At 41.8% G+C, this 27282-nt stretch overlaps 2 protein-coding genes across 3 annotated transcripts; one reads left to right on the top strand and one right to left on the bottom strand.

The window, feature by feature from the left end:
- Window positions 1–760: 760 nt before the first annotated feature.
- Window positions 761–8801, bottom strand: ccng2 (cyclin G2). Of its 2 annotated transcripts, none has more exons than XM_079524652.1 (8): window positions 8657–8801; window positions 6758–6923; window positions 6236–6373; window positions 5737–5987; window positions 4956–5034; window positions 4626–4724; window positions 3381–3583; window positions 761–1402 (listed from the first exon to the last, which is right to left on the bottom strand). In XM_079524652.1, the coding sequence occupies exons 2-8, from the start codon at window positions 6860–6862 to the stop codon at window positions 1273–1275; spliced, it is 1005 nt and encodes a 334-aa protein (XP_079380778.1). In that variant the 5' UTR covers window positions 6863–6923; window positions 8657–8801; the 3' UTR covers window positions 761–1272. The 2 variants fall into 2 exon arrangements, with proteins under 2 accessions (XP_079380778.1, XP_079380779.1); XM_079524653.1 differs by lacking the exon at window positions 8657–8801 and adding an exon at window positions 7195–7273.
- A 1408-nt stretch (window positions 8802–10209) lies between these two features.
- ccni (cyclin I) lies at window positions 10210–27092 on the top strand. Its single transcript, XM_079524379.1, has 10 exons — window positions 10210–10583; window positions 12312–12471; window positions 15285–15419; window positions 18697–18771; window positions 19239–19379; window positions 19619–19747; window positions 20916–21017; window positions 21929–22115; window positions 23167–23408; window positions 24594–27092. The coding sequence occupies exons 2-10, from the start codon at window positions 12358–12360 to the stop codon at window positions 24840–24842; spliced, it is 1374 nt and encodes a 457-aa protein (XP_079380505.1). The 5' UTR covers window positions 10210–10583; window positions 12312–12357; the 3' UTR covers window positions 24843–27092.
- Window positions 27093–27282: the final 190 nt, after the last annotated feature.

Here is a 27282-nt window from a genome sequence, read left to right on the forward strand (position 1 = left end):
AAAAGATTTTTTTTTCATACAGTTGACAAAAAAATGAATAAATACGTTATCTACAAAGAGCTATTCACAGTATTTTTTTTTTACATTATGTACAGTTTTACATATTTTTATATCAACATTTTTTACATTTTGTAAAGTTTTTTAGCTTTTTTTGTGACTCACGGTCAACATGTTCCATACAACATTCCCACTTAAGAGCTCTAAACACCAAAAGGTTAACGCTACTTCCTAAATTGGCATTTTGTTAAACGTTTTCACAAGACTCATACATACATCCACACACTTTAACATTTCTGATCATAACACCATGCAAACAATCAGAGATTTGCTCCTTAAGTTTTAATCATGGGGCTTAAGCCTCATTTATACTTTGTCGCACAACAGTGTCGCTCGCCGAAAATTGCCTAAGTATCTACAAGCTTTGCAAAGCTTGCAGATTGGCCATGTTTGAGGAGTGACACCGTCATACAACGGTTACGTCGTATTAAACGCTATGCTTGAAAGGGATACCTGGACGTTTAACATTTTAAATGTTTGAAAATGTGCCTCCATGTTTCAGAATACATACTGAATATTCCAACAGGGTAGAGCTGATTATCAAACAAATTACATTGAGGAAAGGAACAAAAAAAATACTGTAACGTCAAAGAATCTCTTCTCTCAACAGGCACCAACTAACCGTCCTTTCAGCCATCCAATGATATAACACTTAATATGAAACAAACACACCTGTGCAAATTAATAGTCTCGGGAAGAAGAAAAACCCTGACATCATAAAAAAAAAAGTCTTGTTTTACAACAGTCAAAACAACAGCGTTCTGTTAAACAAATTATATCGATCTTTTGTCAATAAAAGCACTATGATCAAACGAACTTGGCAAAACAAATCGACATGTTCCTTTGTCTCCAGTGGCCTGGAATGTGACATATCCCAACATGCACCACCAGCTATCAAAATATTTAACTAAAATAAGTCCTAAAAACTACTAGAAAGTACAGGTTTCTTTTTTTGTCGTTTTCAGCTGCCATCTTGTGCAATTTACCTCTTTTTTTTTACCTCAGTACAATTCCTGAACTGGGTCCTTATGTTTGAAGACTACAGTATGATTGCTTTCAATATAGTTGTAGTTATGCGGTCCTGGCCAAACGGTAGCCCAGACCCTTAGTAATATTAAATAATAAATAAAGATATTGGCTAAATAAGTATTTGTTGCGTTAGAAAGGTGGCGTTTTCTTCTTCAAAACGAGGCACTTGTTGGTGGAGGTTGTGTTCTAGGGGGTGAGGTGTTTGCGGTGCTTTTGGCTGCGGAGGTGGAGAGGGAAGTAGAGACCCTCTGCGTCACTGCCCAGAGAGCTGCTCAGACTTTCCTCCCCTGAACTCATTTCTTCACAGGAGTCCTCGCTGGAAGGAGAGAGGGGTTCATATTTAGTATTTATGCATTTCAATATCACTGGTAGAACGAAGTTCTCTGCCATTTTCTTTCCTGAAAAACATCACTTGAAAGAGGAGGCTCAGAATTGCCCTCCTCCCGTTACAGTTCCTGCCTTTGCTTCTGTTGACTGATTAATGAATGTAGCGCTACAACTACTAGTGTTTTACTTTTTTGATCAAACATAACCGAGAAGTGGATTTTTATTTACATATCAACTAATCAATGAACCACTTAACCCCTATTTTATACTGTACTTCATAGCGCAAATGGTGTTTGCAAAAATAGCTGACCTTGGCTCAACATTTTTGCCCATGACATTAGCAAAATATGGATAACTTATTGATTATCAATTATATTTAATACTTTGATTAACTGTTGCATCCATTGATCAATGGACTTCGTTCTGTTGGTCAACATCAGTCTGTCATCTGTTCTTGACTTGCATCAGTTGGTCGTATGTGAGTCACTCACATGTCACTCAGCCTTGTGACACATCCACTGACTACACCACTACCACACTGCTACGAAACAGTGCTGTAGGCCTTCCCTAACCCTGTCTCTGATGTCATGGAAACTAAGTTACAGTGGTTGCTAGGATGTTACCAACGACAAGGACTCATTATCTCGGTCATGTCTGGAGGTACGAGGGAAGTGTGTGAGAGCAAGTCCAGACAGCATTAGCAGATCTACAAGCTCAAAGTCCGGAACTGTTACTTTTCAGGATTAAAAGAAAATACATAGCAGATCTACAAGCTCAAAATGCGTGCCACTATATAGTATGACAAAATTGGGCATTCATTCAACAAAAAAAACGAAGTAACGATTGTGGCAATAAGAGGTTTTTGCCTGACGGCAATGATATGAGTCCACAGGAGGTGCAGTGGGTGTTATGAAACCAGGGGCAAAGGGAGAGAGATAGATACTGCGTTGTTGTCAGAAAGGAGTGGGGAAAAAGGAGGAGACAGACAGACTGTTGTCTTGTGTGTAATACAACCAGGCGTGACGTGCAGTTACAATAGACAAGAAACTCCCTGTCTTGTTCCCCAGCTAGTTGCGTAAGCAGAGCCGTACAGAGAGTCTGAAAACTGTCAGCAAGTAATTGACCTGGATATTATCCAGTAGCAAAAAAGTAAACAATTTGTTTTTTTCATGTTAAACAATATTATTCCCGAGTTATCCCCAAATGATCTATTGTTGTACAAAATTGTCTCGAAGCTGAATCTGTTCAATTAACAAATCCAATAATCAGACAAAATAAATTATACAAAATAAATTGAAAAAAGGAATTGACACCAGACAACGGAAACTTTTTGCAGCGCTGTCGTAAGAGTAGAGTAACTGACATGATGTCAAGTCTAGTGACACATGCAGAGGGCGTGTCTGGATGGTTCCTTTAAATGGATGTTTGTTGTGTTGGTGAACTGCTGAGTAATTTCCATAGAATTTTCCGTGCCAAGCGCGCTCTGACGTAGGCCTTGTACTCTGCCATTTTCTCCAGTGCCATCGCTGCTACTTCTGTGTTCTTATCATAGCTGGGTTGGTTTTTGTTTTGTTTTTAAAACTGAGCTGTGTGTGGAACTTTCCCATGAACTCTCAGGCATTTGTAGCATGGCTAGAATCGGTGGGGAACTGAAACCTTAAACTGTGGCACTGTAGATAGGTGCGGTGCCTCCGAGTTACAGAGAATGGAACCCTCAACTCTGGCAGTGTAAAGCCTGATGATTTATACTCGTTTGTATATGTATGACAGTGTCTGCAGCTAAAGTTACCTTATATAGATCAGCAATTTTCTGCATGGGACACCATAAATTAGAGAGTATTGCATTGCTCTACATATCTGTAGATATGTATTCAATAATGACAATCATTAGCTACAACCCTAGAATGTATTTGAGGGAAAGAAGGAAGAAACAACGTAGTAGTAAAAAACTAAACGGCATGATTTACCTCTCGCTCTCATCCCAGCCCCCCTCGGGGATGGTGGGCAGCTCCGGCACGCTGCAGTAGCTGCTCTGCAGGTTCTGGGCAGTCCGGCGGGACACAATCCACACCAGCCTCTTGTGATTTGGCTTGCTGCACTCGGGAGAGGCATAGTCCGAGAGACACTTGGCTACCAGGTCACACCAGTACAGCAGCTCACTGTCTGAGATCTGGAAAAACAACAACACGCGTGTTTATGCTTTCGTACTGCTATACTGTTTATACGGATAGCATTTATATGGAGACACTTTTAGGTGCCAGCTTTCATTATAAATGTTTAGCTGACCCTAACAATTTGGATGTTAATACCGTTTAAAAGTGATTTGTGTCTAGTAATTATCACTGATGCTCATGTGTCCAACAGAATAAAAACAAACGATGCAAGCAAGAAATTATGTGAACCACAGTGCCGTGGCAAGAGTCTCTTGTGCAGATAACGGACTTCTCAGGTTTTTCCTCTATCTGTTTTGAGCACAGAAACCCTTGCCCTTCCCTGGGGTTATGAGGTTGTGGAGAGAGGCGACACAATACCAGTTTACACAATAGTCTGTCAGCAGAAACAAGATTTGGGCAGGATAACAAACTGCCACACTGGTCCGTAGCATCAACTAGACGGTGACTGCCAAGGCATTCTAAACCTCCAGACCTCTACAGACACGGCCATGGCCAGGTCACTGAACTAAGAATAACCCCATGCTATTCTAAATACAGTACTGCTGTGCATGGCACAGGGTCAACTGGAATGTGAATTCAAACAACTACAAGGAAGGAGATGATTCTTAAAATGACATGCCCTGTCATAAATGACATGCCCTGTCATTAATAATGACCTGCGGCTTTGTGTTAAATTACAAACCAAATGTCATTTGACTCCTATGACTGCTTGCTTCTCAACTAGTGGGTCAGTTCTCAAAAGCGGGTCATGATTTCGGATTCCGTTGCTGACAAAGAACAACTTAAATACAGGTGTATTTAACATGTTTGATGTTGCAGTCAGTGTAATTTGCAATGAAATGTAGTACCCAGTAAAGAAAAGAAAGCATCTACAAAGATGCTATACTTTTGCTATCACTCTCGAAAGTCAATCTGTTGAAACCCTGTGTATTCTGTTTGTCGTGTGTGTGCAAATGTGATAATGTCTGGCCCTGGGTGTCCTTGTACTGGAGATAAGGCCCTAGGGGGCAGTTAAGGGACTTATTCAGTTGCGTTTACCTTGAGGTGTCTCTGGACGTGATGTGCTATTTCCAACATGTCTGCTAACTGACCAGCTTCTATCTCCTGCATCAGGAGAGACAGGGCCAGCACGGACGGCTGGAGAGGGAGAGAGAAACGACAGACAGAAATGAGACAAACCCAGAGCAAAGAGAGGTAGAGAGGCACAGAAAGTTACATAGATGGGATAAATATATGGTAGGAGAGCTACGAGTGGCATTCATGACACATAGTGAGCTTACAAGCTGATCTGACATTTTCGATCTGCAACACCATCGTATGACGGAGCATAAATAATTAAGCATTAGGCTTCCTAAGACAATATCCTACCTTGGCTTTGGAGAATGAGATGCGACACAGGCAGGCTTTGAGCTGAGCCTCCAGTTTATCCAGACTCAGTGTCTCCTTCCTGCAAAAACATAAAAGGCAAGTCGTATCAAAAGACCTTTTTATATGAATTGCATTAGCAAACACTTGAGTCACACTTGTAATACTACAAAGCCGGACAATTTTTGGTGTTCACAACGCTGACTATGCAGGAATTTTAAGCTTTTTTTTTAATCAAGAATAATTACAACTGAGTTGGTTATTTTAAGTTGCTGAAGCTGGACTTTCATCTTATTAACAGCAGATAAACATGCTCTCACAAAACATTCTCTTCTTGGAGACTAAGTTGTTTCACTTGATCCATGACAAATGTGTCCTTTAGATATAGAACAGCTCATTGTAATCTGTGATTACCAACCAAAATGTAGTTGCACTTGAGATCACTTTGAAATCTATCAGAGTTATGCAAGTGTGAGGTGTTTGTTATGAAGGCAGACTGCAGCAAATCTTATCAGTGCAGTTCAGTGTGACACTTTGATAATTCACTGCTGCTGCTCAACTTGGACTTTTAGCCTACAATGGTAAAAGAAAATGTATGCTGCAGAGATATCATGTGGGAACCCCTTTTCACCATTCAGTAGTTATCACTCCTGCCTTTTTGGGGACATTTGGCAGCTTGTTCTGTACATTTTTGCATGCATAACATTGTTTTGCATCATGACATGCACATACTGTTCTAGTAGGTCAGGGATTGAGAATGTTTTGTTCCACCCACACCACTCACCTGTCCGTGCAGTGTGAAAGTGCTATCTGGTGATACAAGTGCAGAAATGTTAAGGCAGTGATCGCTTTGGACTTGAAGTCTAGCTTCTCGGACACAATCTTTTCCATGCGGCTGAGGTCGGACACAGTGAATTTGCACTGGCCAATACGGATGAGCTCGTCCGTGGAGGAGAGGTTGCACTCTTCCTCCGTCACCTTGGCAGCCATGTGGAGACAGCTGACGCTGACACAGGACAGATGTTTGGGCTGAATCTGAGGAGAATGTACAAGTTGTATTTAAAACACATACAATTTGAACAAAAGACACAGGGGGAGAGGCTATAATACCAATGACTACAGTATATAAGAGGTTAGTGTTGAAATGTAGCAGGTTCATTGTGTGCCTACTATTTACATGTTCAGTATACTGCCACTGAGAATATGACCCCAATACATTGCAGCTGGACAGATCTGTCTGTGAATTCATTGTTTATTATCATCATAAATTAAATTGTGTTTACCCTTATCATGGCTAGGAATCTGTCCAGTAGATTGACGGCCAGGACAAAAGTCTGGGTGCTGTAGCCAAAGAAACTGGTCAGACTCCACATGTCTTCCACTTTGGCATCTCGACACTTAGCTGAAATCCGACTGTCATTCTGGAAAGCAGGATCACATCCATGATGAGTTTTAACCTGGTTAATTTGTACAAATTGCATTGGCAAACATCATATGAGCACCAAAAATAGTTAATTTGATTATGACAAAACGGGGACAATAGCAACAAAAGTAGACAAACAAAAAAGTTTAAATATACGTTGAATTAGATTAAGCCATGTGCTAAAGGCTAATATAAAGTAATCAAACAACCAAATAATGACTAATGTAGCATTACCATAAAAACACCATGACATAACATGCAGAGGCACAGTACTAATTGTTCAGTAAGTGTGTCACTGTGAGCAAACATTAACATAATTATACAATATATATCATGTCCTCAATGTGTTGTATAATTATATAGGTCACGCCTATCAGGTTACCTGTGGTGTGGATTCAATGTAGTCTAGCCCTGTCTCCTTGGGCAGGTAATAAACTTCTTGTTCATAATTCGCCCTCAGCTCTTTCATCAATTTGAAGGCATCCATCTCTCTTGACACTTGGCACTGGATGCAGTACGGGTTTATTCCTTTTATCACAGTATGTTAACTGGAAAAAAAACAAGTAAATGTGTTGTTGTTATTCAAAGATGACATAGTAACTACTGTTATAGCCTGCGTTTACCCAGCCCTACCGATAGGGTCAAAGATTTGCACCGGGCATTTTTTTTTGTCTCAAACATGTCTACAAGGCTGACTGCTAGGCTTACGTTACCAAAGAAAAGTCAACCAAATCAGTTCAAAGGCAATTTCAGATGGGGAATTTAAAAAAAATCGCTGATGCCATTCAAACTAAGCAGCACCAGAAAATGTATACTGACTTCTGCAGCAGTGAATCCTTAGCACACTCACTGACATAGCAAGGTAAAGACAGACAAGCTGCAGCTAATCAAATTCCCCACTAATATTGCATCAGCTGCAGCTGTGCTTTGCCCTCTTATCTTGACTGTGAAAAGCATCAGTGTTTATCAAATAGCCAGCCCTAGAGGTTATAAAACATTCCAAAACAATAATTAGCATTTAATCATTAATCATAATTGTTCATTGCATTTATAAAACATTAAAACAGTGTGATCTTCTGCGATATTATTCCCCAAAAATATTGTGTACGTGCAGCTCTTTGAGCAGAATGTAACAGCTCGACGAGCTCCACTCATGGCAACAAAGTACCTTATACCAAAGCTTTACCCCAAGTCCCCAACCCCCTCTACTCTGCTCTGGCTCCATGTCTGGCTCTCAGCTGGGATTCAGTCAGTGTCAGATTTCGTCGGTTAACGCCTTCCTTACTTCGCCTCGAAAACAAAGATTTGTTTTCCCCCAGCCCAAGCATTCATCATCACTTAATTAATAACCAATAACCAAACAATGGCCGTGCGGTGTGTGTTTTTTATGCATATACACAAGCATACACAAACATACCCAGTTCCTTGTTGTAATAACATGGTAGTAATTTGAAAAGCGGGGGAGGGGTTGCCTTTTTCATTCTTCCCGATCAGCTGGTTTTACGTTCGGGCCAAAACAACAAATCTTGAATGCGCAATTCTTCCAACACAAATCCAAATATTTACATTATATTATTACACGCAGAGTACAATAACACGACTGAGCATATGAGCTATGAATGCGTTATTCCTCGCAGTAAATACAGACTAGTACGTTTAACAAACAATGTTATACACAAGTGTCACATGATATCGCACATAAACACAGCACACACACGGATACAAATTAATTCTGATACATAAAGCCTATTAATAGTACGTTTCGGTTTACATATGGCCATATCAGATATATAAGCAATGTATGTTGTATACAGAGTCCAGCCTGAGGTTCTGAACATTATACGAAAAACATTGGTGATTTATCCATGCAACTACATTACATGTAATGCTGTAAATGTAGCCATGAAACAAAATTAACAATGAACTTGATTTTGTGTTGTTGCAGAGTATGCAGACTAAACCAGTGAAGAATAATCGAATGTAAAATATTTTTCGATGTCCCTTTTAATACGAGCATTTTGCACGGAAAACACGCATATAGAACCACATTATGGACAGAAACTATGTTAAATACACGTCACATTTGATCAATAGTCTCAACACTGGCTTTATGTGTAATATATATCGAGATTCGAGATACTTTGAGGTTGTTGTGTTCATCTACATTTCCTTTCTCCTCCCATCCGACAGTCAGTCAACATTCCCTTTACTCAGAATGAAACACTGCTAATAAATAGAATGAAACGACGGGGTGTTTTGAATAAGACCTCGAGATGTTTACCTGTAATGTTTAGTTAAATCCACATCGTATAGTCTTTATTTTTCTTCTACTGCTCCGTCCGTCCGTCCTTCTTTCCTTTCCTTCGTTCCTTTCTTTCTTTCTTCTCTACTGTATCTGATGATTCTCTCTTTCTCTTTTTTCTTCTTTTGTTGATGTTGAACACGGGTACGCCCACTCGGTGACGCTGATTCGGTAGCAGCCAATCAGAGGACGGAGCGAGCGTCAAGGACGGGCCCACTTTGGCGATTTAAAATATTTATTGTATTTTGTTATTTTTGTATCATGTGTTCTTCGAATGTTTTAGCACAGCCGGTGTTACATGATGTAGTTTAATACGGTTTTATTTGGTGCGGTTATGTATTTTGATAGAGTAATTTAGGGCATCGTAATCTGAGGAATTGTTAACATTGTATCAGACGAGACGAGCCCCTCGACCCCTCCTCTAATATTGATGTTTCCAGCAGCCAATCATAAGGTGTCCTTTTGGTCCGTTCAAATAGTCCGCCCAAAATGAGAGATTTTAATTGGCCTTTAATCTGCCCTTTAAAGAATTACGTGATCATAATCATGTAGTGCTTGTTGTCTCCTGTGTTGTGGTGTGTGTGCGTGTGCGTGCGTGCGTGTGTGTGTGTGCGCGCGTGTGTGTGTGTGTGTGTGTGTGTGTGTGTGTGTGTGTGTGTGTGTGAGAGAAAGACAGACACAGACAGACAACTATATAGATAGATATTCCCACGATTGTATACTATTTTTGTCATCCAGGAGGAAACGGATAAAAATTAAAAATCACACCCATGTGAAGTGAGTGGTGCAACTCCGTGTGGGGGTCCCCGGGGGGTCCCGGAACATCCAGACCCCCAGGAACGCGCCCAGGGGGGCGGCCCGGTTCCGGCGAGCCTGCCCGCGTCCGAAATGGTTGAGAAATGACAGAGTTACCGTGTGGGGGTCCTCAGGGGGTCCCTCTACTGTAGCTGTGTTAACAGTGACACTTTGTGAAAACCAACCAAACCCCATTTTCGTGCTCGGACACAGCCAGCCAGGGACACTATTCAAAAAGTGACAAAACATACCTGTATATGATAATCATTTTCTACTATGTGCTACTGCTAATACACTTGTAATAACATGGACAATTCCCTGATAGAGCCTATTGAAAGCCAAACGTCTCACGTGATAAAAAGTTAATTTTATTTGTATATATATTTTTTTTAACTGGATAGAAAATAAACAGGATTGACGCCACTCCTACCAAAGATGTGGGCACTGGCAGCACCTCTAGATCCCATTGCCTGGCGGGACACTCACGATGTGATTGGCGTGTTCGTTGTCAAGCAACTGTGGTTTCCGACTGCAGTCAAAGAAAACAAATATAATCCGAAATCCAAATTTTTATTGGAATGCAGATATGTTGAGTTTCGGTTAAATGTTTCGCTCACTCGCTCGCTCCCACGCACGCATAGTCAAACACACACACACACACGCATATATCATGACACAATTTCACACATTTTACTGTAACGTTTTTTTTATTAGGTTCAGATCACAGTACATTATCGGAATCACTTCTGCCTCAGACTTCTGCTTTTTAAGATTTTTAACGTTATTTTGTATACATTCCAATGTACGCTACAGCGAATTTAGACCTAGATTGTCTACCTAGCAACCAGCTAGCGATCGAATCACATCACGCCGTCTCGTTGGGCCATGGGATCTTGTTGTCTGGTCACTATTCATTCCTGGTCCCTTCCTCGGAAGTAGACGGTATCTGTCTATATTCCGTTTTTATTTTTTATACCCCTTTTCCCCCAAAAAGGAGTAACATGGACGGCGAGATGGACGAATAAATAAAAGGACGGGAGTCAAGATTGCCCCCTTTGTTTTTTTCATGAATTTAGTGGACCGGATGAAATCCAACTGCTTCGCAGGGGAGGTGAGTGGCTCCGTGTACTTACTGGAGCGAGCCAGGGCTATGTAAAGAAGGAAAGCTCAGATACGTCAAGTTCAACAGCCGAAATTAAGAATTCTGTGAGAGCAGAACATGAATAATACACGTTGATAAAATAAACGCGAATATTTGAATTATACCTACTTTTGTCAAATAAACTGTTTCAGGGAGATTCAATTGTTATAACACTAATTGTTTCCAGTACCGTTAATGTTGTGTAAGGGCTTTATAACGCTTACAGTGACCTCTCCTTCTTTAATATACTCCTTAGCGAACACAGGTTAATTACTGGAGAAAGAACGACGGCCCTTTAAATGTCCCTATCGTACTTTGATGTTTCAACATCAAAGGAACACCGGGGTGGCTACTTTGTTTGACAGTGTACAAATGTAACCAAACCAAAGGAAGCCACAGGTTCATTTGGTTTGTACAATGTCACACAGTTACAGATCTGGATGAATGAAGACTGAACGATTTTACTGTGTCATGTTGCAGCAGCAACTGTAGCTGTTTGTTTTATGTACCAGTGGATAGTCTGAGCCAGGTTGCTTCATTCAGCACCTGCTGCTTAAACCATGCATAGATCTGACTGCAGCTGTTCTGTTTGTAGGCTATGATGTACACATCCAAGCCAAGGTCGTCTTTATCATTTTGTTTACGCATTATAAACACAGTGCCACTGCCTATAGCTTATCTATGTGACCTACACTACGTGCTAAATGTCATGTCATGTAAGGGCAAGGAAGGAGGGATGCAACCTTTTCTTCCAATCAGGTATTCAGGTCAAAACCTGATATTAACTAGTACTGGGTGTTAATTTAACTCTTGAGAGTTAATGTATGTATCCGAGTGGACCATTTTGGTTACCTTTTGTAGTTTGTACTTTGTACAGACACTGCCTTACAATACAAATTGGATTTATTAATCCAGATGATTTTACTGTATACATGCCAAAGGTGTGGAAATAAATCACAGTAGCACACCATTGATGGTCAGATAACTCCAACTCCTCGTTTAGTTAACTAACCTGACTTGAGTTTAGGGATTTAATACTGCTATCTACACTCACAGTCATAAAACAAACCAGGGTCATTTAATTGTTACAATGCAATTAATGCATTGCAGTAACACTGACCCTAGCTGTTTTGTTGAATTTTAATTGTATAGCACATTTCAACAGCAAGGCAATTAAAAGTTCTTTAGAGAGTGCTAAAGAAACTCATAATAAAAGGACATTTGAAGAAAGGCTAATGCCTTGCAGTTGCAGACAGTGCACTGCTTCAGCTTGATTTAAATGTCAAATGTATATTTAGTTTGCAGTTAACCATAAGTCTTGAACCATTACATTTGTACTGTACATCAAACCATAGTATGCTGTGCTTGAATAATGTTTTGACACAACATGTAATATCTTGGTGTCTGACTCTTTGTAAGCGTTCTCGTTAGGAAATCAATTGAACGTATGTTAGCCTGCACAGATCGCTATTTAACTGAATTGAAAATGTTTAATTATTATCTATGTTTTGTATGCAATTGGTAGAAATGTTATTTGTTTTTGCAATATATCACATAAATATAACATCCAGCATATACATGTATAATGTGCAACATTGCAGCAGTAGTGTCACCTTCTGTTTTCTACGGATTGCTGATTGAGTGTTGCACTAGGTCCTAGGAGGTGATCGTGTTGATGTTGTTATGTGTCCTTTCCAGGTTGCTGTATCCAGTGGGGAGGTAGGCTCAACCAGGGGTGATCGTAATGAAGTACACCGAACCCTGGGAGCACCAGAGGCTGTCTTTTCTTCTGGAAAAGGCAGCCTCTAGGGAAGCCAAGATGTGGAAGGTCTACGTGCCAAAGAAGCCCTCCTCACAGGTCAGTATGTGTCCTTGTGACTTCCACCTACAAATGAACACTATTCCCCTTATATGAGATCTTACTTTCTTCAATCAAATATTCAATATGGTATTTATTGGTACTTCCAGTTGCACCACTCACTTCACACGGGTGTGATTTTTAATTTGTATCCGTCTCCTGGATGACAAAAAAATATTTGATATAAAAATTAAGTAATATTATTCATGGTTATCCCATACACGAAGCACTATTATGTGAGCATCCACACTGATGAATGATAATTAAGCAATATTACACGAGAGGGGGTGGTTTAACATCATTAATGCAGGCGAGTTCCTGCAGCATCGCAGGCTTGCATTAATAAAGTTAAGTGTCTTACTTAAGGACACTTTGACACCAAGCCGAAAGCAACGCAGAAGTGCATTAATGACGTTAAACCACCCCCTCGAGTGTAATATTGCAATTATACAACAGTTAAGAGAATCGCTGAAAAATAATAATTTTTCAATGACAGTGATGTAGTCACTATACGACCACAAAACTAGCTAGCCTAGCCACGAGTCTGCTGCGCTCTGAGAGAAAAGCACGGCTGAATTGTTTGTTTTGATTAGACGTTGAAATAATGTGGTTTGAAGCACGGCTAGAAAGGTGTTCAACCAATCAGATTGCTTCCTCAAAACGACCTGTTGTATAATATTCTGTAAATACTAGCACCAAACGAGCTGTGCAACCCAGTTGTGTCAGAGCCCATACAGAAGAGGCGAGAGATATCTGTGTTGCTAAAGACGCATGCATTGGATAATCTAACTCTGATTATGAATTGTATGGAGGCGAGATAGTTGCAGTAGCCTGAGTTAAATTAACATCGATTTTACGATATAAATTGGGGTCCCAGAGATAAAAAAAAAAATGCCATGGGGGCATGGGGGTCCGTAGCCTAATTCATGTCAAACTGGGGGGTTCTTGAAATTAAACGGATTAAACGGATCAGCCGTAAAAATCTTCTCTTGTGGGGGTCCCTGGCATATCTCTTCAAATGGGGGTCCCTGGCATATCTCTTAAAATGGGGGTCCCTGGCATATCTCTTCAAATGGGGGTCCCTGGCATATCTCTTCAAATGGGGGTCCGCGGGCTAATAAATGTCGATTTAGGGGTCCTTGACACCAAAGTGTTTCTTTTCTAAATTCTAAATGGCCCAAGTATACAGTGCCTATCTCGAAGCACTTTAAAATTTGCATTACATTCACAGTACTCTCACATTCAGAGGCAACCATGCAAGGCGCCACCAACCTGCTTTTATCGGGAGAAGTTGGAAGTTAAGTGTCTTACTTAAGGACACTTTGACACCAAGCCAGGAGGAGATTGGGTTCAGTCTGGGAAACTTCAGATTCCGAGACGAACGCACGCACACACGCACGCACGCACGCACGCACGCACACACACACACACACACACACACACACACAATGCTCAGTTGGACTCTGTTGGTCTATTATTCTATTTTATTCTGGTATCTGACCTCGTTCCAACTCCCCACATAGTGTTTTTCTCTACCCAGGGGCTTAGCCGAGGTGTATCTAATGAAGTTGGAGGACTCCGCAGAAGGGAATCCCTGACAGTTAATCTGTAGGGCCTGCTGTCTTGCTGAGTCATTGCACCATACTCTTAGCTCTTCTAGCCTTATAGAAACCGTCAAGACAAGTTAGACAACTACTGCTCAGTGCTCACGTTGTTGTTGTTTTGGTGGTGTTGGTGGTGGTGAGCAACTGTGCAAGTGCAAAGTGACCCCCTCCTGCATTTGCAAAATAAGTTTGTTCAAGAGGAATCATGCTGGACAGCTTCAGTTCCTGCTGTAGTGTGTTTGGCTTTCGTTTGACCCTAAATACATGTATATGTGCTGCTTAAAGAGGCACTACCATGATTCGCAACATTATCTCTATATCTTTGCTGTCAGGCAGAAACCTTGCATGTCCAAAACTGATGTCATTACTGATGTCATTACATCTCATTCTCAACAAGTCGTGTGCTTGTAGACCGGCTACATTTGCACAACACTGTCATGCGATGAAGTATAAAACAGACCAGGGCTTAAGTGGTTAAAGGATGACCAGATAATTCATTTAGTGTCGAGATACCACTTTAATCCAATTAGGAGAGAAAACTCACTCCAGGGTACAGTAAGGACAAGTTAAATTGGAAGTGGTACAACCAAAAAATGAGCAGAACTTGAACACTTAAATTGAACCTGATAAATTATTCACTCTCCAGATTGGATTAAATTGGTGACCCACCTGAAAGTGTATTTTCTGTTTATTAAAGAGAGGGGGAAACCGCTGTTACTGAATAAAAACTCTATAAAGCAGTGATTACAATCAGAATATAGACCTTTTTTTTAAACAAAATAAATTTGTTTCAACAAAAGAATATCACTTACAGTACCTTCAGAAGCCATCTGAAACTTTGCAGGGGCATGCACTGCAAAATACTTGTGTACTCTTTACACTTCATACACTGAGTGTATAAATGGTAGTGTACACAACATAGTTTTATGGGTCACTAAAAAGCTCTGGTGGATTTGAGCCCAGTACTAGTCAAATAGCCACTGCACTCTTGAAAGGTGGCAAAATAAATGAACCAAAAGGGTCTGATATTGTATGTTTAATCTGCTGTTGTCAAAACACACTCACCCCCCCCCCACACACACACACACACACACACACACACACACACTCACCCCACTCCTCCATTAGTACATCAAGTCATTACATACAATATGAATGTTGTTGGTAATTATGTTATTAAGCTGCCATGTTGTTTTTGATTGTTTTTAGGTTACAGACATCTCCCCAGCCCAGCGGGATGAGGTAGTGCGCTGGTTGACAGAGCTCCACAGTGGACTGCAGCTGTACCCAGAGACACTGGTGCTAGCTGTCAGTATACTGGACCGCTTTCTAGCTTCTATCAAGGTAAATCATTATAATATTAATACTACTACAAGGAGGCAGTATCCAATTTTTCTAAACCATTAAAAAGTTCCCAGATTTGACCACAGTACAGGGTTTCACTGTTTAACAACGAATGACCCTCGGAGGGCACAACATCAACTGAGTAACGTTTGTATTTTGTTCTTTGTGTAGTAATTCAATGGCTTGGACTGGAGCACTGTAGTTTAGGTGGCTGCATCTGCCCACTGGGGAATAGTTCCTCAGGAAAAACGAGGCTTCGGTTGTGATTTGGGTCAAAATGCCAATCTCGGGTCAAAATGCCACTATACTGACAGAAAGGGCGTGGAGTGAAAATGTTTTATCTGGCGTGAATACAACAGAGTGACACATTTCCCCCGATTCACACAATATCATTACCAGTAAGACGCCCTGAGGGCGTCCACGCATCCGCCTGGGTGACGGCAGACTGCTGGGCAGATCAACATATGGAATGTCAGAACAGGTCAGCTCCATATATGGAGATCTAAGGGTTTGAGGTCAGATATAGAGTTGCCGGTGGCACAGTTGGTAGTGCTGTCGCCTCACAGCTAGAAGGTCCTGGGTTCGATTCCCGCTCGGGACGCTGTGGGTGTTGGCGGCGTGTTTCCTCCTCCGCGTCATCAGTGCCCATACCCGAGGCGGGGTTGGCGAAAAGGCCTTTCTGTGTGGAGTTTGCATGTTCTCCCCGTGTCCCCTAGGGTAGGTACCCTCACAAAAAACATGCAGTAATCCTGGTCTCTAAACTGCCTCCCCCTGGCCAGCCGGGGCGCCTGATGGAGGGGAAAGGAACTGGTTGGAATAACGTGTTCCCTCCACGCGCTACGTCCAACCAGGGAAACTCCCCTGTCAGGTGTAAAGGAGCAACTTGGATACTCAGGCATGAAGGAAGCATGAGTTCAAGTCCGTTGCTCTCCACATGTCCCCCATATATGGGGACTAGGTTGGCTGAGGGTGTGTAGAGCCCAGGATCACATTGGATAATTGACACAGGGGTGAAAATGGGTTACAAAATCGTGGGATACAAATTATTAATGAAAAAAAAGATATAGAGTTGCTGGCCGGCTCCATATATGCAGATATGGAGATTTAAGGGTCTCCATGATGTCACAAGGCATGACCATATATGGAGGCGTGATGTCACGAGGCATGGCCATATATGGAGGTGTGGTGTCACTAGGCGTGACCATATTTGGAGGTATCATTATTATTGTGTCGGGTGAATGTATTTTTAGGGATACAGACGGTAGCTGAGAGTGAACAAATGTAGCAGAGACACAGTAGAGAAGATTGCTGTGGGGATAGAATTAGATCGTAGGCTAGAATATGTTTATACATGTGGTTCTGGTGTCAATTGTCTCAGCCACTGACCACTACAGCACCAGTGGGCACGGGAACGTGGACATTACTGTTGATTTGTCCCAGGTTCTTTTCTATTCTTAAGCACCAGGGCTAGATTGTTGGGGGTTATTGAGCTATCGTTGCTGGATTAGTTCCTGATAGCTGTGTTTGTGTGATCTACAATGGCTTTACAGCCTTTGCAGCAGACTGGCCCATTCTAGTGATGCATGGTCATGAGGCTTACTATACGGGCAGCTCACCTCACAACTCTGAGGCTTTGTTTTGTGTTTATAGCCTGCCCTACAGGAACAAGGAGTAGATTCTAGAAACACAGCAGCGAAATAATGTAAAAATTTATAGTTGTGCTGATAAATCGTCCCTCCTTCTCTCATCTCATCTATTTATTCTCTTTTCTGATGTCTTCTCATGTCATCTATTGTTGTCTCGACTATTGTTGTCTACTTTTGTTTCTCCTCTCTTGGGTGACGAGCCATTCCCTCACCAGACTTCCTCTCATGCTGCCCTCCCTGTTCCATTTAAAATTACACTCTGGTTGTTAGTGTGTATGGAAACACATGCGGTCTTCACAGGTGCGACTGAAAACCGCTGTACTCTAGTGGTGTCATTGTTGTCCTATTGAGACCCCCACCTGAGCGTCGATGCTGCCTTGGTCGATGCGTAGCGTTTGGATTTCCCACATTGACCTTTTTGTTTTGCGTCCAATCAGAGTACTGTAGTCTGATGAGTACAGTTCGCCTTTTTTAAATCTCACCGACAAGCTCGCTATCATGTCTGAGGCTCAATGGATCAATGGTTCTCAAACTTTTTACAGATTTACAGACCTGTAACGGTCCATTTAGAACTCACTCGGGAGTCGGGGGAAGGGACCCTGGACCCCACTTTGAGAACCACTGTATTACAATCAGTTTTCTCATATACCTGCATTTTCTCCATACCTGCATTTTCTCTCTCTACCTGCATGTATGTGGATGTGAAACTAAACACTGTGTGTAACAGAAAGTAGAGTCCTGTGTGTGGGAGTCCAGAGAGTCAGTGAAGAAAAGTGTTTGTTTTGGATACAAGAGTGTGTGTATTTGTAATCTAAATAATATATATGGTCAGTTCATTAATGCCATAGCGCCATAGAGAAACCACTGACTCATTTGAATCTCACCCCTAGAGACTACTCAGTGTTGACAAAATGCTGATTTGTGTTCTTGAACTTCTGCAAAACGTATTTGCATTATTGGCATTTATGAACTGTGCTATGGAAGCAAAAAAGTTTTCTGTTGGATTTCATGCTTTAAATCTGGTTTGCACAATTTCATGACCCCTTCCCCCGCATGGTGAAATCATGCTTTGCACAGAGAGTAAACGACTGCTCCAGGATTTATTGCTGTACAAAGAGTACAAATCCCCCATTGCTCCTCCATTATGGTGGATTTGTCGATCCACCTTTGATGACGTCTAGACAGCCTTTTGACTGCAGCCCAGAACAATCACTGTCCATGCAAAAAGTAATAACCAATTTTAATTGCTAGATGCATTTCAAGTAACTTAACGGTTACCTTGACATAATAACACAATTAAAAGTTGGTAAAGGGGCGAGTCGTTTGGTATTCGTTTGTCTTCTTAACTTTGAGAGCCTAGTGCTGTATGTATGGGAGGGGGAAGGCTGGCTTATGTTGTTGTAATTACATTTGCTTATCAGTAGGGGCTGAATTTAGAAACATTTCAGCTTTAAGAGAATGTCTTGGACATTTCTGCTTCATGTAGAGTCAGACAGAGACTGGAGACCAGGGTAGAGACAGGAGGGATTATAAGCAATAGAGGTCCTGTGGATTTGAATCCAGGATGTTTTTTTCTTCTCTCTACTCATTAACCAGTTGAGCATTCATTGATTACTTATGTGGTTCCACAGGCCCGCCCAAAGTACCTGCGCTGCATCGCCATTGCCTGCTTCTTCCTGGCTGCCAAAACCTGTGAGGAGGACGAGGTGAGAGCATATGCAGTTAAACACACAAATGAAAGCAGGCAGATATATAGGACACCGGCAAACACAGGCGCACAGACACATACAGATATGATTGTAGGTATGGAGAAATCTGAACTACTGTCAGAAAGGTTCATACCAAGGAAGTCGCTAGAGAACGTGGTAATTTGCAATAATAGTGTACCAAGTAAATTATATTAAACACAAACATTTGGAGACGCTTTCAGTGTTTTGTTTGAGCAAGAGGTCCCTTATACTGTAGGTCAATTGTGTGTGTGTGTGTGTGTGTGTGTGTGTGTGTGTGTGTGTGTGTGTGTGTGTGTGTGTGTGTGTGTGTGTGTGTGTGTGTGTGTGTGTGTGTGTGTGTGTGTGTGTGTGTGTGTGTGTGTGTGTGTGTGTGTGTGTGTGTGTGTGTGTGTGTGTGTGTGTGTGTGTGTGTGTGTGTGTGTGTGTGTGTGTGTGTGCTGCAGCATGTACCGTCTCTTCGGGAGCTGGTCAGTACCAGTGACTGTGGCTGTTCATCAGCGGAGATCCTCCGCATGGAGCGAATCATCCTGGACAAACTCGACTGGGACCTGCACACTGCAACACCACTAGACTTTCTACACATAGTATGTATTGTACACACACACACACCTCTAGGCATTTACATTTGTGTCTACAACAACAGATGCATTAAGGTTGTGGATCTGCTATTTTCACCAAATGTGTGCCACAGAAAATGGAGGGGCTGGGTTTATGTGGTTGAATGAACTACATACATTTCTTGGGGGTCCTGTGAGTTCATCTAGCCCTCCCTGAGGTGTTCCGCGTGTCATCATGGTCATTGTTTAGTCTTTGTGTCCTGTAGTTCCACGCCATGGTGTTGACGTGTCGATCATGGTCTCTGGAGTCTGTCCTAGGAATGAACCGCTCCCAGCATCTGTCACTGCTCACACAGAGACTGTACCACTGTCTGGCTGACCACACGCTCATACAGGTACACACACACACACACACACACACACACACACACACACACACACACACACACACACACACACACACACCCACGATTCATGAATGGTTGGAAAACTGTAAAACTTGAAATAGATACTGTAGACCTCCTTTATTTATCTGAGGAGGAAAATTCAGTTGTCATGGCAGTACCCGCAATTAAGCCCTTTTTCTTACATACACACTGGAAAATGTCCCGGGTATTAGATCGGGATATTGTCCTGTGTTGGCCTTTCACACATGCACCAGCATGCACAGGAATGTCTGTTTCCGATGCGTTCGTAAGGGAAATTGCCACTTAAACTCCCACTTAAATATAACATTGTGAGGGAGATGTGAGGATAAAATACGATAATGTTTTTACTTCCTTCCACAGAACATGACAGACGGATTGCTTTACATGCATTCTTCTCCTATTGATTCACTCAAAACCTAATGCAGAGTAGGCAAACGAACCATCCTCCGAGCCAGAGGCGTATCTACAATAAGGCGAGGGCAGGCGTCCGCCTGTCCAAATCCATTTCTGGCCTGGCCAAAATCCATACAATGAGAAAAAAAGAGGACAAACACAAGCCATGAGAACTATTAATGGACAGCTGATTGGCCGTCGCGGTAGAGCGTGACCCTCAATCACCCATTGGAATGTAAATGCAAGCCTTTCAGCCTGTATACTACTCGTCTGGCAGGTATATCTCTTTGAAAACCTTTAGTGCTACGATTGTGCGCGGGGAGACGACAATTAACACATCTTGCCTGTCCAAAATGTAATTCTTGCCTGCCCAAAATGTAATTCCTGGAAACGCCACTGCTCCGAGCTGGGAAAACAACATTGGTCTCCATGTACAGATGAGTGCAGGGAAGCGCAGATGTAGCTTGTTGTCTACAATTACTAAAGATATTGTGTTTTGTTTCACTTATGAGCCATTTATCATGGAAGTTCAGTTCAGATCAGTGAATATTTCCAACTGAAACGCTAATAAAAAGCAGAATGAAACTGGATTTCAGTTTACTATCTCTTTCTCTTAACACTTCAGGAGGAGGGGAGGCTCCTCACTCGTCGACAATAGAAGCGTCATCAATCCATATCTTATGTACATATACATGTATGTATGAAGTATGTTTTTTTTTTAATCCTTTTTATGTTCATGTAGGTACACGGATCCATGCTGGCTTTGGCTCTGATCACCTTAGAACTGGAAACCTGCTGCCCTGACTGGCTGGCTCTAACCATTGACCTGCTCAGGAAGGCACAGGTAGCTGTCACATTGACACCAGTAGGCTATCTACCAGACCAGACCGATGGGTCTGTCACGGCTTGGCTGTGCTATGAAAAGGGGGAACACTGTCTGCAAAGTTTTGAATTAAGAACACTCATTGGTTACAATCGGAGGCGCATTAGTATGACCATGCTGTCGTCCACCACAACACATTAAAACGGCTGGTCTCTGACACAGCTCGATGGGTGTTTCGATAGTTTGTGTGTTTTAATCGAGATTGCTATGATGACTTAAATTAAATCATTTGCAATATATGCCATGTACGTGAAAACAGACTTTTAAAGTCTGTTTACACAAACCTTTGAAACATACACCTTTTAAAGCTATATTTTCATAGTAACAACGCCTGAAAATATTATGTATTTAATTGAAACATATTTGGACAATTTTGCTGTCCATATCCCCACCCTCCTTTCCAAAGTATATGGTTTATATATCCAGCCGGACTCTACAACTGTTTATCAGAAGGGGCCTAGTTTTTGCACAACGATTTTAATGACATTGAAACAGCCATGTTAAGCAGTAACTTGTGTGTGTGTGTGTGTGTGTGTGTGTGTGTGTGTGTGTGTGTGTGTGTGTGTGTGTGTGTCTGACTTGACTGTCTGAATGGCTCACTCTTACTTTAATATTAAAAGGACACGGTTACTTGTCTGAATGAGTGTCTGAAACACTAGAAAGAGAAGTTCTGGTGTTCTGTTTAATTAAAGATGTATAAATGTTTGTCTCCTTTTCACTCCTCCTTTACAATCTCCTCTCTTTTCCTCCCCTTTCCGTCTCCCCCCACTACACCACCCTTCTCCCCTCTGCTCCTTTCCTCCCCTCTGCTCCTCTCTCCACTCGTCTCCTCTGCTTTCCGCCTCTCTTCTCCTCTCTTATCCCCCTCCCAGATTGACAGCTCTGAGTTGATTCGGTGTAGAGAGCTTGTGGCTCGTAGCCTTTCCACACAAAGAGCTTCCCTGCCTCCCAACACTGTTTACATCTACCAGCCTCCTCTCCTGCCCGGTCCAATAAGTTCCTCCACCACTCAGCCCCATGGTACACGGGACCGGCCTGGACACTGCAACAACACGCACGGTACCAGTGGAGAACTTTTAAATTTGTTGTAGTTTTCTGTGCATATACAAAGCATCCCGTCCTCTTTCCGCCAAAGCTACATACACCGACAAGTTGAGATACCATTTCTACCAATTACTTTGGTCCTATATGTGTCTATATACACTTGGCCCAAACAGGTGTCGATGTATACTTGTAAGCCCAGTATACAGACACATACATAGGCCCTGTGTCTATACTGTGTATGGCACATGACATATTGCAAACTCACAAGCTTCCTCTATCATTTGGCATGTGGTGGAATGTATTCCTGAAAACACTTACGGATGACTTTAGAGTTCACCCTTAAAAATCAACATTTGTCATACAGGTCTGTCGGTGTTGTGCACCCCAAAATGTGTTGATTGCATGAACTAATGCGTATATAAATTAAGCATTAGTAGTGTGAGCTACTGAAGTATAACAGCGCAGTCTAAGTAAGTACCTTAGTGCCAAAGTCCAGTGTAACAGGAGTAGGCATGATAAATGAACAATAATATACAAGGTCAACAGTTATGAGATCAAACTAACTACAGACAGGATATTGAGTGACTGCATAGATGTGCTACAGCTGCAGTACGCAGAGCTGTGTAGCATGGGTTTAGGGGTGTGACGATTCATGTAAATTGTATCAAATCCTGCTTAAAATGTATCTATATGCATGTTGATAAGAACATTATGAAGATGTGTCTAAAAATAGAAAAATGAAATAAAGTTGCACCCTATTTAAGATCCAAAGGTTTGGGTTAGTTATATTTGTAAAGGAAGGGTTCATAGTAGATACATTAATGCATTGATTGTTGCATCTGGCTTATGGTATTACAGTGCCACCAAGTGGCCATTAAGGGTTATGTTCCGTCTGAGCTGAAAAATGTGTTTTGTGTTAAATTCTCCTTATGGTAAATACAGACAGGGCCAACTAGTCGTACACCAATCATATAGATTACAATCTCAGCATTGTGCATGTATGGGTATATGTGCTGTTTTAATTACAAATAACTCTTTGCTCTTTAATCTCGTGAACTATACACAGGGACCACCAATGCTGCAGTCATCACTGAGTCCTCCAGAGACCAGGGTGTCTACACAGCCTCTGCCCAGCCACAGGCACCTGTGTCTGGGGAGGGAAGCCAGCACCCCTGGGCCCCAACCTCTCCCACCTCCAGCCCCAGCCCCGCACTTCTGTCTCCACCAAAACACCACCACCAACACCATCCTCCACTCAACCACCTGCAGAACATCGTATTGCGATGCAAGGCCTCTGCCAAGCGCAAGGTATGAACCTTACATATCTATTAATGGGCAGACAGAGAGATAGACAGATGGGTAGATGGGCAAAGAGATGGTTAGGCAGACAAATGACATAGAAATCAGAAGCACTCATAACATTGGGGCCAAGTGGTCATAAACGTTGTGAGTTTGCAAGCTTTATTTATGTATATATTTTATGGTGTGGCGCTGAAGGGGCGTCAAGAACAGGTTAGGTCTGTATCTCTGTCCCTGTCGCCATGTGCATACAGCACCAATGACAGCGCACAGTTGATAATATGGCGCAAAGCACCACATTATCAGCCCGCCTTTCGTTACAGTGGTTATTGTGTTGACATGTTGTAAATGTCAGGTCCATATATGGGCATATCTGCGCGAACGCCCCAGCCAGACACCGCCCGCCCCATCCGTATATATACAGTATAGAATATAGATAGATATATAGGGGGGGGGTGTGTGTGTGTGTGTGTGTGTGTGTGTGTGTGTGTGTGTGGGTGTGTGGGTGTGTGTGTCACATGGGTTACATAAGAATACCAGTGTCTATTGTCTAAGTTCAATGTAGTGTACCAGAAGGCTTAATTATTAACAGGAAGTATACCGAACGCCAGTGAATACAAGGTGCTCTTAAAACAATAAAATACAAGACGATGAAATAGAAAAGCGAACCAATACAGGTTCCTGCTTCCAGCAAACTCTCACAGAAGCAGGAAGGTCCACTAAAAACAACAAGTAGATATCAAAGAACAAACAGCTGACCGGTTTCCACCAAACGAGGGTTTCCTCAGGGCGTTGCTAGAAAGAATCTTCCTGCTACAGAAGTAGTTATTAACTGCTGTATAAAGCCCAAACCACAACAAAGGGTCAGGTCGGGATGAGACTTTTTTTTTAAGGTAAACCACACCAATGCAACTCGTCCCGACCTGACCCTTTGGTGTGGTTTGGGCTTAATTGAGTCTAAATGAGTGTCTCTGTTCTAATACTGTCAAGTCCCATCTTATCGTGTGTGTGTGTGTGTGTGTGTGTGTGTGTGTGTGTGTGTGTGTGTGTGTGTGTGTGTGTGTGTGTGTGTGTGTGTGTGTGTGTGTGTGTGTGTGTGTGTGTGTGTGTGTGTGTGTGTGTGTGTGTGTGTGTGTGTGTGTGTGTGCGTGCGTGCGTGCGTGCGTGCGTGCGTGCGTGCGTGCGTGCGTACAGGTGGAAGAGATGGAAGTAGATGAGTTCTTTGATGGGATCAAACGCCTCTACAACGATGACCCTGCCAACACTACCGCCCCTTTCCAGGAGGGCGGGACACCAGCTGTGATGACGGGTGCTCTAATGGGAGGTGGTGGCGGGGAAGGTGCTGGATGTTGTGGAGGTGGTGTAAGCTTCAGTGTCCTGTTGCCCCGGCAACACGAAGGTAGCTCCTCCCCCTGCCCGCCTCTGCAGCCCGCCACGATGTAGAAGGAAGAAACCCAAGGCCTTTTCTGTCTTTTTGGCGAACCCCCGTTTTTACTAAAAGCCATGTTTCAGCACTGAAGCCGTCTTTACCTGTTATGTTGACGAATTGACAGAATTATTTATAAAGTAGTAATGTGTGTGTGTGACCCACCCCATGAACACATTCAGTTGAATAGAGCTGAATTGAAACAGGGAGTTGGGGGGGGGGTCTTTAAAATATCCAAAAGAGAACAAGACAACTAGTCCAGTTACGGGTGACTGGCATACCAGGTAGTTTATTTGTCACTGAAAATTGGGGAAGAATCACTAGCAACAAGCTTACTTTAGTGTTTACGTTTCATTTCGACCAAACCGTCAGCCAAATTTGATCTCCTTCAACTTTCTTTGTCAGATAACCGGCGAAGCGCTCTTCTATTCTTTGGTTTGGTTGGTGCAGTAGGGTGGCAGTGGCTCAGGAGGTATTAGAGTGTTGAGGTTGAATTCCAGGTATGTGCAAAATAAATGTTCTTGGACAATACCCCAACAATACAATAATTATAACAACACCAACAACGTCCCTTTTAGTTAAAGGTTTAAAAATCAAAACAAGATTTGCTGTGGGATTAGAGCACTATGTCCTACACATTAAATCTATATATGGGACCATACGCTGTGGAATTTACAACCAGGCAACATAACTGCAGTGTGCTGGGTTTGATTCCCATTTACAAGTCACCCCTCTCCACTGTCATATTTTCCTATCATTCCTCCCTGTATGTTGTTTAAATCAATTGAAGATGCCACTAAACATAAGCTATGCATTTGCGAAACACACTGACGTACATACAGTACAGTAAAAACAAAGATGATTTCGGTGCTGAATATGTGTTTTTAGAAGAAATGGGGAAACAAGCCCAGAGCAGGGAGCCAACCTCAGAAATGTTCCAAGTGTTCATCGTTCTAGAAGCCAGTTATTTTGACCTCACAGCTTAAAAAACAGAGCCCCCAAAAAAAACATATATAAAAGAAATACCTGCTGCTATATGATCTCATTAATATCTGTTGAACACAAATAAAAAAGTTTAAAAAAATAAGATAACTATAAAAAGGCAAAAATGTACCTTCAAAAAAAGTAGAACATTCTCCATGTGTCTCGCTCACTCTTCTCTCCATTCTCTTTCTCTCTTTGTGGATTATTCTCTTTTTTTTGTCACTAATGTAATTTAACATGCTGTTTGTCAAATTATATATGTTGTTCACACTGTAACCATGCTGTCCTTCTGCGTTGTTTCATTTATTTGTTTGGTTTTAGAAAGCGATCGTTTTTTCCCTCTTTCACTCTATTCCTTTAATTTCCCGTTTTTGTTACACACCCCTGTCATTCTCTATACAATCTCCCTTCAAAATAAGCTAACAGTAGTATTTGTAGTATTTATACCCGGTTGAATGATGGCGTCAAGTCGTGTGCTGAAAATAGCTGATGCTACATGCTCACAATGTGTGAATGAGTTTGTACTGTGTATGTCATACAGGATACAGAGTTAATGGAATGTTTCTCTCCTTTCCTTTCTTCTAATTTCAACATCAATCATGTTTCCAACTGAGAATAAGAGTCAAGACATTTAATGTACAGTAGGACTGTTTTGTTTGTAGAGGATTATAAATGCACTAACATTTAGTGAATTTAGTAGAAGAAAACTGTTTTGTTTGTGCAATTTTGATTGTTAATCTAAAGAAAATAACCCCCCTGCACAGAACATTTTTCTCTCTCCCTCTCTCTTTTCATCACAACAGTCCCTTGAACTCCCTTCTCACTCAGCTTGTTTGTACTAGCAGGAGATTAAATACATCAAATAATCCCATCTCTGAGACCGTATCGACAGGAATATTATGATTTAATTTGAACTGACCTTGTCAAGGCTAACTAAATTGAACCTATGTTGACGGTCTTGAGAAAATGCATTAAAGTAGGCTTTGCAAAAAAAACAAAAAAACTAAAACTACATTTTAATATATTTGCTTATTGAACTTGCCCAAACCAGTTTGTGCAATGATGTTTGACTGGGGTTCACTGTATTGAGCTCCTAAAAGTAAAGGATTGACTACCTTCAGTTCAAAAGACAAAATCCGTGTTTTATCTTTTTAAAGGTTATTGTTTTCTATATTTCTACATCAAAAAGGCATTGTTTTTCCTGTCTGTCTGGGTTTTTTAACTGGCTCTGGATGGGTGAACACCTTGTGGCACCACCAATAAAGAAAAAGTGTCCAAACTAACATTTGTTTGGTTGTTCGTTGTTTGGTCTTCATTTTAAACCAATATACAGTTTTCACTACATAAGATGACGCTCACTTCTGCAATACATTTTACAAAAGTTACATAATCCACTGAAGAGGCAAGCAAAACAGTCTTGTTGTGTGAACTTGTGTCAAATAATGAATATTTTGAGTAATAGAATTAAACCAC

The sequence above is a fragment of the Electrona antarctica genome, assembly GCF_951216825.1.
Source record: "Electrona antarctica genome assembly, chromosome: 16".
Taxonomy (NCBI): Eukaryota; Metazoa; Chordata; class Actinopteri; order Myctophiformes; family Myctophidae; genus Electrona; species Electrona antarctica.